We start from the raw sequence: 14,257 nt of genomic DNA, 5'->3' as shown, positions 1-14,257 counted from the left end.
AACGTGAAATAAATCGGTATATAATATGAAAAATAATATAACTGATTATATAATGAACATTTATTTTATATGTTTCCACAAATTCACAGATCTTTAGTCCAGTATGAGTTCACTCACTTCTTTTCCTTTCGGGAACCTGGCTCTTTGCTCGATTGCTTTAGCCCGGGTGTTGGATCAGCTTTATCGATGTTCATTACACTCCCCTCCGTTAGGTAGGGCCTGGCCTCCGATGGGACTTCAGTGTGCATTTTAGTACGCTATCTCATCCTTTTTCAGTCTTTTGGGTGTATATTTCTTTCGTAGACCATGGCAGACGACGAATTAGAGGCAATTAGGCGGCAAAGAATGGCGGAACTACAGGCAAAGCATGGGGTAAGCAACACATTAGCTGGGGAGCGTGTTTGTGCCCACCTTATATGGAGATGCTGAGTTCAGTGTTCTGCTAGCTAGTGTAGCTAAACCGGTCGCAACAATTCAACCAATTTAGCTGACACACAGGGAACACACAAAGCTCTCTTATAAAAGCCGTGCTCAATGTAAATAAACTGTAATTAACTCGGCAGTGAGCTAAGTAAATCACAGTAATAACCAACAACAGCTCAGTGCTGGCTTTGTATCGACAAAGGGAGACAGCGCTCCAATAATGACAGCGTTATCAGAGCAAAACTGAACAACGAGTTATAAAAAGTTAACCTATTTTAGCGTATTCTTGGCCAAATTTACAAGTAGACAATAGAATGGCTGGCTTGGTTGGTGTTGAGTATTTTCTTAGACTATGTAGTTTTCTGAAGGCAGGACAGTTTCCTTAAGTGTTTCTCTAGTACATAATAGACTGAAAAATAAAATCAGGAAAACGTGACTATTTTCCTGTAAGACAGTGATGAATATATATTTACATTATAATAAAACCATATGTTGGCCTCATATAGGAATAAAATATGAAAACCTGGCTTTTTGAAGCAGATTTCAGTCAGTGTTGTCAGGTTTCATCCTACTGAACACACAGTATGTTGTCACATAACTGGACCTCAAACTTACACACAATGCTCAGCATGGCCTGATTAATGAATTGACCAGGCCAATGTTTCAGCCATTAGTAGCTTATCACAGATACACAGTTATAGGTATACATATAAGTAACGATAAGTAAAAACAAATTGAGTTCAGAGTAAAGAAAGGCTTAAGATATATTTTATTTAGAGCTGCAAATCTTAGTTGATTAATCAGTTAGTCAGTCGTCATCTTTTAAGCAAAAAATGCCAAATATTTGCTGGTTCCAGCTTTCCAAATGAGAGGATTTTGTATTTTTCTCTGCCATACATGATAGTAAACTTGATGTCTTTGAGTTTTGGACTGTTGACAGACAAACAAGACATGTGAAGACACTATCTTGGGCTGTGGCAAATTATAACTGGCACTTTTCACAGTTTTCTGACATTTTAAAACAACTATTCAGTTAATTGAGAAAATAATCTGCAGATTAATTGATAATAAAAATAATCATTAGTTGCATTGCTACTTGAAGGTAATTTAGAAACAGTGCCACCATTACATAGTTTGTCCTCCAGTGAGTGCTAACAAGTTTGTTTTTCAAATTTAAAGTGTCCCACTCAGAACCTTTCTTGGTATATATCTTGTACATAGTATTAAAACAGTCTTTAATGACTACATTTAAGGGGTCCTTCTCAAAACTCTTTTTTAATGTTACACACTTATTTTAAAACGATTATTAGATGATATATTGTTATACGATTTTGTAAACCCCGACAACTTCATCAGTATCAGCCTCAGTAATCCAGTAGCGGTTGTGTTCTAGTGCTTAAGGCTCCTGATCAATCCTTTTCCTTAGATTTCAGTTTTTGAACCAAACCAGAAATTTCACAGACCTGAATTCAGAATTGGCTGCAACATTATAAAGAACATTTAAATGGCAACTTGCCATATTCCTTTGAATATTGGTGTTATTCATCAAGATTAAGATATAGCTAATATATCTATACAGACATTAAAATGGGGTTACTCATTTCGACAGTCATTAACTTAGTTTGTGAAGCTATTATCAAAGTTATGGAATATTGGCTGGTATGAAATCCCTTGTCCTTACTAGGGTACATATCCTTCAACCAATATGTGACAGTGCTGTCTCAAATATTCTTTCAGGATGCTGCAAATAATCAGCAAGGAGAGGAGGCCAAACAAAGGTAAGATGTGTAATTACCATAAATACATACAAGTATGGTGATTAATATTTGCTTATATACACTTCCTTTACTTCTCTACAGGTCTGTAAAGTTCTTCATAACTCAAATAAATATCTACAAACTGTTGCGAGATGATTACTATTACAGTATACAGTGTAGTACAGTATGTTTGAAATGCAATGAGAACTATATAATATCAAAACTAGTTGTGCGACTAACCTGCTGCTATGGTGGCCTGACAGTTTAATATTTGTATTTCTCTATTTTATTTTTACTGATATCAGTCAAATCCAAACGGTAGTGTGTCGAGCTGATGTGTGAATATTATTACTTTTTTTTCACAGAGAAACAGACATGAGAAACTCTATATTGGCTCAAGTCCTAGACCAGTCTGCCCGTGCCAGATGTAAGTGTGCCCTAAAATTTATCTTTCATCCATTTGAAATCTCCCTTTGGAAATTAATCATGTTCACTTATTTTCTTTTTTTTTAGTGAGCAATCTTGCTTTGGTGAAGCCAGAGAAGGCCAATGCAGTTGAAAACTATCTCATTCAAATGGCTCGTTATGGGAAGTTAGGAGGAAAGGTAAGAAAATAACATCTGATGCTTGAAGCACTGTATGTGTGGGTGTATGTTTATATTCTTACACATGGCAACAGTGCAATGAACAGATTGTATCTTTTGTCAGATTTCGGAGTCAGGCTTGATCGAGATCCTAGAAAAAGTCAGTCAGCAAACGGAGAAAAAAATGACTGTTAAAGTAAGTTCCATTGAAATGTCACATATGTTTGATTCGTTTTCAGTCTCTTGTCCATCTGACATTGTTTATCCTCTGCCAGTTCAACAGACAGAGGGTGATGGATTCAGATGATGAGGACGATTACTAAGTTTAAACGGGAGCCCTGGAATGAGCCAAGAAATCTGGAGAGGATATGCTTTACTGGGACTCTTGATAGTTTCTTTGACCAGCATTTTCCTGTTAGCTGAATCCTGGGTTGCCACACTAGCTTCTGTGTGTCTCTGGAAATTACATACCAAGAGGGAAAAACAAAGACGTGAAGATGACGTTGTGGCATAAGTGGTGTGGGGTAGAATTCACACAATGTCGAATAAGGTTTCCTTTCATGACCTCTTTTCAGTCAAGTTGCTGCAAATTTGCAGTTTTTGTGTTGCACCCCTGACAGCTCAGGGCACTGTGTGACTTCTCTAGTCCTTCTCAGTAGTTATTCTTTTCTCTTTCATTTCACCATGGTTGACTTCGGTTCTTCAATCATATGAGGCTAGACTAAATGCAACACATACTGCTGCTGATGAATTTATCTAGACTATTCAGTGAAAACAATACATTTTTTTCTATTCATGGCCAGCGTCCCATTAGCCTTCGATATTGCACTTGGATATTTCTTTTTGCTGACATGTATCTTAAAGGTTTACAAAAAATAAAAATAAATAAAGCCTTGAATCCACGTTTGTTTTTCTAGTGAATCATTTCTAAAATGATCAATTATAATTTGAAGAAGTGTCCAACCATTTTAAAAAGGTTTCCATATTGGGTTTTTACATTAATTTTGTTCCACTGAGTTGAACAGAAAAACTGTATCCTCACCACCACAGAAAAGTTAACTTACTGTTTCTGTATGGATGATGAACTATTTTTGCTGAATCAACTATTTCAATGTTTAGTTTTCATTCCAGAAACAGGAGTTAACCCATTGCCAAATGTATCCGACTACTTTTAAAATAAAAAGAATGAAGGAGAAACATGACTTTATTTTTCATGTGTAAGAAATGCTCCGTGATAAGTCCAGTCACACTAGAGCTAATATGCAAGCGTTGTTTCCACAATCAACATATAATAATGAGCAAGAGTTGAATAACCAAAGGAAATACTTTTATAACTGTTGAATTGCCCTGAATTAGTTATCTGCAGCTGGCATCAATTTTACAAACTCTACAATGTAGTGATACTTTAATTAACTTTTTTATTCTAAACTTTATCATTACTTTGTACTACTTTTGTCCCAGTATTACCAAGTGGAAAAGGAGTAACTATATGGGTAAACAGTTACTGTATCACAGGTTGTGGAGGTTTTCAAACCCCTTAAGTAAACATTATTCATGACAAGGTAAGTACCTGTATTTGAAAAATTTACGTACATAAAAGTATGAAAACTTATCCTCGACATGTACCTAAAGTATCAAAAGTAGTAGAACTCATTATGCAGACAGAATCGCCCCTGCCATTGTTTAACTACTGGATTATCAGTACTAACGCATTTATCAGCATTTTAATGTAACTGGTCAAGATAGAGGACATTTTTGTAGTAATTCTGATAGTTTAATGTTTAGTACTGTATATTTAATGAGGTCATCATACTGTATGTATTGCGTGTAAATAGTATAGTTGCCAAATGAATGTAATGGAATGTATGGTAGAAGTAGTAAGTAGTATAAAATAGAAATACTCAAGTATAATAACCTCAAAATTGTTCTGAAGTACCTGATTACTTCCAACACTGTGTATCACATTGAATTTAAGTGTTTAAATCGTACTTACATCTTTATGCAGCTGTCGATATATAATACATTATTTACAGTCAGTTTGATTTTTTTATTTAACAATTATTTCCCTACTCCAGGCTTTTATATTATAATAAATATTCATGTAGACTTGAGTTAACTCTACCCTGAAGCCAAACGCCGGCTGTGGGACGGTCTTTGTCCTTGCTCCCTTTTCGGACGACCGTGGTCAGATGATTTCTCATTGGCTATTTCGTCCGTTTCATCAGAACGGCCCGCCTCTGGTTGGCGGCGGCGTTAGCCACATGTTCAACACCAGCCAATGACGAGACACCTCGCTAAAAAAGCTATCGTAAGGTTGAGTTAGCGACAGTGAACCTGCAAAACACGAGAGAAGTCGGAAACAGTGTATTTAAGACTATTCCGGTACATTTTTATCACTACAAACATCGGTGTACATGCACAGCTATGCCCGAGGACAGTATGGACAAGCCAAACATAGTCACATGCACCGCTCCTGTGAATATAGCTGTCGTCAAATACTGTAAGTATGGTTAGCCTTGTGTGGTGGGTTTGTAGCTTTAGGAAGCAAAGCAAACTAAATCCCGTCGATATATGTGTCTCTTGGATGGTGACCTGTGTAGCATGTCTCACTAAATACTGGCCATTATTGGGGTGCATGTGGTGTCAAACGTATTCATATGGTTTAATATCTCAGCTGTGCACTGTGCATAAACACTCACTTACATTTCAGGGGGGAAGAGAAATGAAGAATTAATTCTACCCATTAACTCATCGTTGAGTGTCACATTGCATCAAGACCAGGTATTTAAGTAAATAACATTTTCATCGATCAGACTATTAATCGTGTGTGTGTGTGTGTGTGTGTGTGTGTGTGTGTGTGTGTGTGTAAACTGTCAGCTTTATAGATGTTCTTACTTGTTTTGTTTTTTTGCTTCTGTTCAGAGTTTAATTCAGTCATACTTTTGTGTTCACTGGTAGTTTCAGTTTGGTTGGTCAGTCTTGAAATATCTAACAACAAACATTGTAGCGATTCTGATTATAGAAAATAATGACCTTGCTTTTGAATTGTGTCTGCATGATGGGTGATATAAATGGTATCGTATGATGTGCAGATATCTTGACGCCAAAGATTTCAAATTTTACATTTTGCTAGTGCTGAGACAGCTAACAGGCTGTTACAGATTTGCTTTGTCTTACTACTTCTGTTCAGCTGAAAACAACCACAACAGTTGCAACAAGCAGATCATTTCAGGAGGATCGAATATGGCTCAATGGCAAAGAGGAGGACATAACCCATACAAGACTACAGTCCTGTCTCAGAGAGAGTGAGTACTGTTTAGTTCATTTCTCCACTTAAAAAGCACAGAGAGGACAAAAACTTGGCTTTAAAGAGAGTGCAAGCATGTAATTTTTTCTTTGTTCTCTATTTAGTTCGACGATTAGCACGGAAGAGACGTAACGATGGAGACCCTGGTTTGGATTCGACTGGTTTGTCTCACAAAGTCCACATCTGCTCGGTTAACAACTTCCCCACTGCTGCTGGACTTGCCTCCTCAGCTGCTGGATTTGCTTGCCTAGGTGAGTGTAAGCTATGTTTCAAGGCATGGCTGAGATTACACTAATGTCACTAGGATCCTAATTTGAATGAAATTCCAACAGCTACTTCTCAGCATAGTTTAAGAAAAGTTAAAACTATACCATGTTGCCTATGTGAGCCCATTCTTCAGTATGGATTGTAGCACAAACTTTAGTATCATTTAAGTCGGTGGAGAACTTTTGTTATGCAAAATACAAAATGATAAAATAGTCTATCTCATATTTGATACATCTCCCCTTTATCCCAGGCTCTTCTGCTCTTACTCCCTCTGTTGTCCCTGTGTTGCAGTTTACACTCTGGCTCGGGTGTTTGGCATAGAAGGGGAGTTGTCAGGGATTGCTCGGCAAGGCTCAGGCAGCGCATGCAGGAGTATGTATGGGGGGTTTGTGCAGTGGATCATGGGGAAAAAAGACGACGGCAAGGACAGTCTAGCCCAGCAGGTGGAGCCAGAGACTCATTGGCCCGAGCTCAGAATCCTTGTACTGGTGGTAGGTGTGTGTGTGTGTGTGTGTGTGTGTGTGTGTGTGTGTGTGTGTGTGTGTGTGTGTGTGTGTGTGTGTGTGTGTGTGTGTGTGTGTGTGTGTGTGTGTGTGTGTGTGTGTGAGAGAGTGTGAGACAATAAAATGAGAATCAAAGCATGAATGTGAGTCAGTAATGTGTTGGCACATTTGTGCCATATTGTGGACCTTGTCACATACTCGTTATTTTAATTTGATTTGCTTTCTCACAGGCCAGTGCTGAGCGGAAGCCAGTAGGAAGCACTTCTGGGATGCAAACCAGTGTACAAACAAGCTGCCTCTTAAAGGTAATTTGTACAGCCTGCATCATGCATTATTGAGTGTTATAACATTACTATCAGACTGTTAGGAGAGGAGTTTACTGGTATGTTGGGTTACGCTGCATTTAAAACCCAACTGACTGGTTCTCACAAGAGGGATTGTTTGTTTCTCTGTGTGTAGCACCGGGCTGAGTCTGTTGTCCCAGGCCGCATGGTAGAGATGATTGAAGCTGTGCAGAGAAAGGACTTCACTGCATTTGCTGAACTAACCATGAAGGACAGTAACCAGTTCCATTCCACCTGCCTTGACACATACCCTCCTATCTTCTACCTCAATAGTGTGTCTCAACAGGTTATCAACTTGGTGCATCGGTATAACAGGCACTATGGGGAGACAAGGGTGAGCAACTTCTCAGTTCTGTTCCTGAGAATGCACAGAAAATAACTGTGTAGTAGTCCTCTTGGTATACTGCTTTAATCCAGTGTTCCATTAATCCATGTATATAGCTGTCTACTTACCTTTTTAAAAAATACTTGTACAGCAAATACTGCATTTGTACGCAATGATAACACAATGGCAATAAAAGAAAGTAAACTGAATTATTATTATTTTCCAATGGATGAAGGTAGTTTCAGCTCTCTGCAAAATGAAATACAGTAACATGAATGGAAACACAGCTGCTTTGAAGGGTAGAAAATCACAAAAATTGAGAAATGTCTTGGAAAATGGTTGGTGGTCATGCCAATTATACAGTACACGATTTGAAGTTAAAGGAGCTGAAACATGCCACCTAAAATCATACTTTACAGTGTGTATGTCTTATACAGTATGTATAACTGTAGCCTTCTTACTTGTGCATCACTGCTACTCAGTGTGTGTCAGTTCATGGAAATGCTTTTCTGACATGGTGCAATGACGATGAAACTTGTGGGGTGGGGAACAGAAACCTCTCCCTGTTTATGTGACAATCACCATCTGTCTGTTCCCTTCCAGGTGGCCTACACGTTTGATGCAGGGCCCAATGCTGTGATCTTCACTCTACAGCAGCATGTTCCTGAGTTTGTCCAGGTGGTTCAACATTTCTTTCCCCCGGATACCAACGGAGGACAGTGAGTTGACAGTGACCCGACTTACTTAGCTTCGCTGCATAGTTCTCTGCAAAGTAACTTTATCCAAGTAAATGTATGACTCTGTTGTATATATTAAGGTTTATTTTCTTTCTGCCACTTTGAAGTGTGTTTGTTCCCTCTCTGCAGGTTTATTAAGGGTCTTCCAGTTAAGTGTGCTTCTCTTTCTAAAGACCTGGAGCAGGCCATTGGTCTAGAGCCCATGACAAAGGGAATAAGCTATATAATTAGTACCAAGGTACGCACATGCACAAGCTTAGATATATGTCTACATTTCCTTTTAACAAGCTTTTACGTAACATTACGTTGTACTACTACAGTTGAATATTGTAGCACATATTGTGGTTCTGCTTTACTGATGCAACACTGGAGAGTTAATCCAGTCCTTGACCTTCGAATATTTTGTCTTACAGTACTCTTTATTTAAGTTTGGATGTCATTAGAGCAAACCTTTAGATTAGATGCATTTTAGATGTTAACACACAGACACTTATAGAGCCTGATTCTGTTCTTTGGCGTAAATCAGTGATATGGTATTTTCTTGTTTTGTTTTCAAGGCTGGTCCAGGCCCTTGTGTGGTGGAGGATCCCACTCAGCATCTGCTTGGATCTGATGGTTTGCCTAAGAAAACCGCATGATGCCCTGCAGCCCCGAAGAAACAAAGTTCCTTGGAGCAATAATGAAGCCAATTCAGCAGAGATAGAAATTTGCATTTGACATATGTAAATAGGTTTTTACAGATCACAGCAAAACCAGGCACCTCTTTTGCGATTATAGGTGCTAATATTTCTCCCTTCATTTTTTAACCTGGACTAGTGTGTCTCCCAGTCTTTGCATTACACTTTATTTTTCTATTTTTTTGCAAAGCTCTCCACATTTCTCAATATCTAGAGGCAGTTATTGTATTACAGTTAAGGAGTGTGACTGGAGGGTTTGGTCATACACCTGAGCACGTTCACCTCTGTATGTTTAAGGAGGTTATTATAATTATTTGACATCAAATTGTCACTTTAAAGATTAGTTGTCATTATCCCCTTTGAAAACATACAGTACCAACTTGAGCGGTGTTCACCTCATTCTTTAAAACTGAATAAAATATATTTTAGTCAATAAAAATGAGGTTGCTTGATTTTTGGGCAGTCATTTAAATGGTATTAACAGTTGAGATGACATTTCCAGCTTTGTTTTAATTGTGTTGTATGTCTGTTTTTTCAGGGACAGGGCAAAATCCAATAAAAATGGTAATTAATTTATACTCAATTTGCCCTACATTGCTTCGTTGCTAACTGACAGCATATTAAGAAGTCTCTTAGCTCAGCGTGCTTCGGAAAATGACCTAAGAGCCAAATGTATTAAAAAAAGAAAAGTCATTTATTCATCTATGGACAGTCTTTGAAAGGGTTTAGACTTGAACCATATAACCAATGTTATATATGACATTCACTACTTGCTCGATCGTTAGCTTACCTTTCCGGTTGGTTCGGTTCCCTCGGCCGGCGGAGGCTGAAAAGGGGCCTGGCCAACGTGGGCCCTGCCTCACGCCTCGTAAATACTTCTACTTCCTGGTAGACACGACTAACGTTGTGAGTCGCTCTCCGGAGAGTCCAGTCGTCTGCAGAGTCTCAGTCGAGCTGAGCGCGATGGGGAAAATAGAGTGGGCGATGTGGGCCAATGAGCAGGCTCTGGCTTCGGGACTGAGTGAGTAGAAAAACTTCGTCCTGGGTGGGGGGGGGGGTATTTTATTCATAGAAATTAATGTCCGATTAACTCTCTGAGCAGTTTAATTAAAACAGAATATTTATACAGGAAATTACGTTTTTACCTGCCGGTTTGGTTACACATTAAATGCCACTAATTGATTTTTATTACAGCATTATAACATCAGATAATTGTTTTTTTTCATTAGAAATTAAACTGCATTTCAAAGTCAAGTCAATACACAATTTAACATGGGCTTGTATCTTAGTGTAGAGTCATAAAAGGTGTGTTGTTTTTTTTGAATTTTTTTATTCTATCTTCCTGTTTCCTTCTTTCAGTTCTCCTCACTGGAGGTGTCGTGGGAGTGGCTGGACAGTTCAGGGGCTGGCAGTTTGCTGCCTATGCTGTGTATCTCTTATACTTGGCATAAACCAGAACAACTGAGTTTAATCTAAAGAAGAGACACATTTAAATTGTCTCAATGTGAAATGTTCAATTTCCTTTTTCCAGAGTCCTTCTAAGATCTGCTATCATGAATGTAAGATTTCTGAACCAAAACTGAAGTCTGTGCAGAAGGAAATTGCAGCTATGTACTCTCCTGCTCTTATTTAGCCTTTATATGACAGTCTTTTAATACCATATGTGATTTACGCAAGTGAAATATAGGGGAGAAAGTAAATTGAATCCACTGCCCATATCAACCACATGCATATTTATAGTATTTAAAAGTTGCAAGCTACATGGTGTTGATGGCATTTTTAGAAGTTGAAATACTTTCTGTAGGCGTACCTAAGAGAGTGTTTACACATATGATAAATTACACAGTAGGCTGAGCACAATGATGTGCCAAGTTATTATTTAAACCTGGCCTTATGTTCCTCCATTTCGATACAAGAACCATGATATTTTTACACTGATGAAAATACAACATGGCAGAGGCATTTTTCCCCCCCTTGAATTCGTATCATATTCTACATTCTCCTTTGTATCAAAAAACAGTCAGTCCATTCATCCGTTTCTCTACACCTGCTGAGCCTCTTCAGGGCCACTGGTGCTTATTGAAATGCACTTTGATGTCCTATCAGAGTTATTATGTGACTTAGTGAACCATGTAAGATGAAACAGCCTTGACAGTCAACTAGTGCTGCTGGAGTTTTTGTGTGCCTTCTTGAGTATCCCAGAAGCAAGAGGTCCAAGGGCAAAAGTGTGGAGAGAACGTAAGTGATGTCTTATACTTTAATGGTTCTGCAGCATATGGGCTTTAGTTTAATGGACACGTACTGTGATGATCGTCAGCAAAGCGAATTGCTCACTACTGTGTCTTGTTTTCCTTCAGGGGCCAGTACTGCTTCACTGTGTGTGTAAAAGCTTTTGGGCCGTTGACAAGGAACTACTATGTCAGAGCATTTTTACATGCTGCGTGAGTTCACCATATCTGCCACTTTCCTTTGCTAAACAGCATTCTTCCCATTGATAATCAGTCACTCCAACAAGAGCCTAGCGACCTGTCTTTTGTCCTCAAAATCTTATTCTGTCTTTCGGCCTTTCTTAGACTCTGTGTACCTGGAGGTTTTATGCTCGCCACTGTTCTCGGATGTGTCTGCCTCGGTATTGCCAGCCTTATCTACCTTGCGGTAAGTTGGTAGCATATTATTGTCCAGTCTAGCAGGTTAAATATTGTCAACTTTGATAAAGTTGCTAGCTGGGGCAGGAAGTGTCCATTGGATGGAAACAAGGAAAATGGTAACAAGGAAGAGATTGTGTCATTACAGGTAACTCTGTTGAGAAGTGGCCCTATAGTTATGAAAGGTGATGTTCAGGGGAGTGGCTGAATTCTTCAGCAGTTCTAAATGTGTCAACAACAGTTGGAAATGTTTCAAGGCTGCACAGTTTATCTGATCATAATTATACATACAACTGTGAGTGTACAGGAGAAGGGCCACTGTTAATCAACATCCCATTATTGTCGTTGGGATTTTAACCATATGTTTTAATCACGCTTAACTTGATCTTACAGTAGCCAACCATTACTGACCTGTATTCCTTGTCATGTTCTTGCTTTTATAGGCAGCTATTCTTGGTGAACACTGGGAGCCCATTCTTCCACAAAAGGAGATCCGAACTCCAGCAGAAAGCATGAAGAAACCTCCTCAGAATCCACCTCCAAGACCTCCTCCAGAGATGCGCAGGAAACGGGCAGAGGACCTGGAGGGAGCAGCCTATGATAACCCCATATCTGTTACCGCCAACGAGTAACCAGTCCAGTACCCCATCCTCTGTATCTCTTCCAATGTCTCCCTGAGATCTTCGTACAATTCAATCGATCAAAACCAGTCACAGCGGGACGTCACCAGGTTCTGTGATTCTGGACAAATTAATAGTTTTCTGAAGTTTGATGAAGCCAGTGACTGGACAACATTTCGGGTCCATGCCTTTGTACCTCAACCTGCAGAGAAATATCTTGAATACAGAGGAAAAATGTTTCTCAGCAAGAACTGAGAATTCAAAGGAGGATGGGTAAATGTGAATATCACATTTTAATTTTGAACAAAAAACATAGGAGATAAATGTAAATGCTATAGCTGCTAAGTGGCAACCACATATAAATATTGTCGTGTCAAAGGACTGTATGTTGTATATTTACTGCTGTGATAAAAGTACAAACCAATACCTGTTTTCTGCTGCTGCCACCATATATTTTAAACTCAGTTGCATCCGTTGTGTTGTGTTGCCATGCATTGATCTCACAATGTATTATATACTGTATAAAGTATATAACACTTTTGTTAACCCTTCTGTATTTGAGTATTTTTTGAAGTCAACTAATTACAATACTATAGGGGTTCACTGTTCTGTTTGCTAGGATTAAATTGACACATCTTTAGGCAGTATCAGGCTGATATTAACCATATTTCAATTTTTTTTTCTCTGTGCTTTTAAGGTGTTTTAAATAAATCCATTGTACCAGTAGAACCTATCTGTCTTACATTTGTACTTTCATGCATGGTATTTTACAAGTTTCTTTTGGAAAATTATTTTAAGTAAGGACATTTGCAACTTCCCCCTTTCGCAAACACTGAATTTCAATACACTAGAATTTCCCTTGTGTATCTCAAGTGTTTTTTTTTTTACCCGCATTGTTTGTAAAGTTTCCATCTGTAGTTGGCTCATGATAGATAGAATGTACAATCATATATCTGGCTTAATGCCAGTTGTCAGACAAGTTAAGTGCATTTGTGTCATATCTTTTCTCATTTCTCAGGGTTTTCTTTTTGTTGGTCACAGCCGAATGGTTAAGCAGCTGGAATCTGTGTGGAAATCAGAGAGGTACAATGCCACTTCCTCATTTCAGTTTGTTGAGCTGTAACGTGAGACACACCACTAATGTATGTACTTATTGGAGTTACATTATTATCATTATACATGAATGTCTTTTATGAATATTTACAAGTTAAATTCATATAATATCTTGTACACAACCTTTTAACCTAATAATAAACACAATACACAGTTTTTAAAAACCTGCCTATCTTGTTCAAGCAGCTTTACTCAAGTTAATGCTGCCACCTCCTGCTGCATGAGAGAACTTCAAACAGACTGATGATTTGGGGAGCAGTAAATACTGGATGTTGCATAAGATTTTTAGGCAAAGTGAGGTAAAATAAGTTTATTTATACAGCTCAATTCACAGACTGAAACAGTTTCAAAATACATCAACAGTGTAAACTTTAAAGGGAATTAAAAACAATAGACTCTAATCCAAATTTCTATATCAAACTGCAAAGAAAAAAAAGTCTATTTAAAATGACGTAATAATTTGAAATAGAATACGTAGAAACATGTAAATACATATGTTTAAATAACATATTTGTCCCAATTCAAATATAAAAATGTAAAAGGAAGTTATAGCATTTTAAGAACTTAAAGACAGGAGCTATAGCTATTGTACCACTTGGCAGAATCAGAGGCAAAATAAAAAGGAGAATTGAGGAGGACTGGTAAGAAAAGTGGAAAAAGTAAGCGTGAAGAAGACATTTTTGAGCTTTGGTTAAAAGTTCTAACATCTGTGATCAACCACCTGGGCTATGCAAATGGGGTAGCCCTGAAACCAGTAAAGGAGATGTGTTGGTTGACAGATTGTCAAATGTTCATTATCTTCCAACGGAAAAGCAGTTACAGTGCAAACATGCCTGGACTGTGTAAGTATGAATATTACTGTCTTGAAGGTTCTACCTATACCTCCTGTTACTATTTTCTTGTGACTATGTGTTTTTCTCTCTGTTCTCGGTTTAGTGGCTTTATGTATCACTTA

General features: G+C 38.2%; 3 protein-coding genes across 3 annotated transcripts; all 3 read left to right on the top strand.

Annotated features, from left to right (window-relative positions):
• Positions 1-165: 165 nt before the first annotated feature.
• Positions 166-3,666, top strand: pdcd5 (programmed cell death 5). Its single transcript, XM_040139370.1, has 6 exons — positions 166-372; positions 2,161-2,201; positions 2,546-2,607; positions 2,694-2,785; positions 2,889-2,960; positions 3,040-3,666. The coding sequence occupies exons 1-6, from the start codon at positions 307-309 to the stop codon at positions 3,085-3,087; spliced, it is 381 nt and encodes a 126-aa protein (XP_039995304.1). The 5' UTR covers positions 166-306; the 3' UTR covers positions 3,088-3,666.
• A 1,347-nt stretch (positions 3,667-5,013) lies between these two features.
• On the top strand, positions 5,014-9,461 carry mvda (mevalonate (diphospho) decarboxylase a). The gene is made up of 10 exons (XM_040143298.1): positions 5,014-5,264; positions 5,475-5,545; positions 5,955-6,069; positions 6,176-6,322; positions 6,630-6,829; positions 7,072-7,146; positions 7,301-7,519; positions 8,114-8,229; positions 8,377-8,485; positions 8,805-9,461. Exons 1-10 carry the CDS (start codon positions 5,189-5,191, stop codon positions 8,883-8,885), a joined length of 1,209 nt encoding a protein of 402 aa, XP_039999232.1. The 5' UTR covers positions 5,014-5,188; the 3' UTR covers positions 8,886-9,461.
• Positions 9,462-9,793: 332 nt separating this feature from the next.
• On the top strand, positions 9,794-13,427 carry LOC120791656 (cytochrome b-245 light chain). Its single transcript, XM_040130230.1, has 6 exons — positions 9,794-9,945; positions 10,284-10,353; positions 11,088-11,162; positions 11,282-11,365; positions 11,498-11,579; positions 12,013-13,427. Exons 1-6 carry the CDS (start codon positions 9,888-9,890, stop codon positions 12,199-12,201), a joined length of 558 nt encoding a protein of 185 aa, XP_039986164.1. The 5' UTR covers positions 9,794-9,887; the 3' UTR covers positions 12,202-13,427.
• Positions 13,428-14,257: the final 830 nt, after the last annotated feature.

The sequence above is a fragment of the Xiphias gladius genome, chromosome 1 (assembly GCF_016859285.1).
Source record: "Xiphias gladius isolate SHS-SW01 ecotype Sanya breed wild chromosome 1, ASM1685928v1, whole genome shotgun sequence".
Lineage (NCBI taxonomy): Eukaryota > Metazoa > Chordata > Actinopteri > Istiophoriformes > Xiphiidae > Xiphias > Xiphias gladius.
Note: the sequence above shows the minus strand (reverse complement) of the source record. Positions and strands in the feature narration are given on the sequence as shown.

What these genes read in the sequence shown, in the direction of transcription:
- pdcd5 (XM_040139370.1), top strand. Translation starts at nt 307, where the DNA reads ATGGCAGACGACGAATTAGAGGCAATTAGGCGGCAAAGAATGGCGGAA. An exon ending in ATGGGAAGTTAGGAGGAAAG is followed by an intron (nt 2,786 to 2,888) that starts GTAAGAAAATAA and finishes ATCTTTTGTCAG; the next exon opens with ATTTCGGAGTCAGGCTTGAT. An exon ending in AGAAAAAAATGACTGTTAAA is followed by an intron (nt 2,961 to 3,039) that starts GTAAGTTCCATT and finishes ATCCTCTGCCAG; the next exon opens with TTCAACAGACAGAGGGTGAT.
- mvda (XM_040143298.1), top strand. Translation starts at nt 5,189, where the DNA reads ATGCCCGAGGACAGTATGGACAAGCCAAACATAGTCACATGCACCGCT. An exon ending in TCACATTGCATCAAGACCAG is followed by an intron (nt 5,546 to 5,954) that starts GTATTTAAGTAA and finishes ACTTCTGTTCAG; the next exon opens with CTGAAAACAACCACAACAGT. An exon ending in CCGGATACCAACGGAGGACA is followed by an intron (nt 8,230 to 8,376) that starts GTGAGTTGACAG and finishes CCCTCTCTGCAG; the next exon opens with GTTTATTAAGGGTCTTCCAG.
- LOC120791656 (XM_040130230.1), top strand. Translation starts at nt 9,888, where the DNA reads ATGGGGAAAATAGAGTGGGCGATGTGGGCCAATGAGCAGGCTCTGGCT. An exon ending in AGAGCATTTTTACATGCTGC is followed by an intron (nt 11,366 to 11,497) that starts GTGAGTTCACCA and finishes GGCCTTTCTTAG; the next exon opens with ACTCTGTGTACCTGGAGGTT. An exon ending in CCAGCCTTATCTACCTTGCG is followed by an intron (nt 11,580 to 12,012) that starts GTAAGTTGGTAG and finishes TTGCTTTTATAG; the next exon opens with GCAGCTATTCTTGGTGAACA.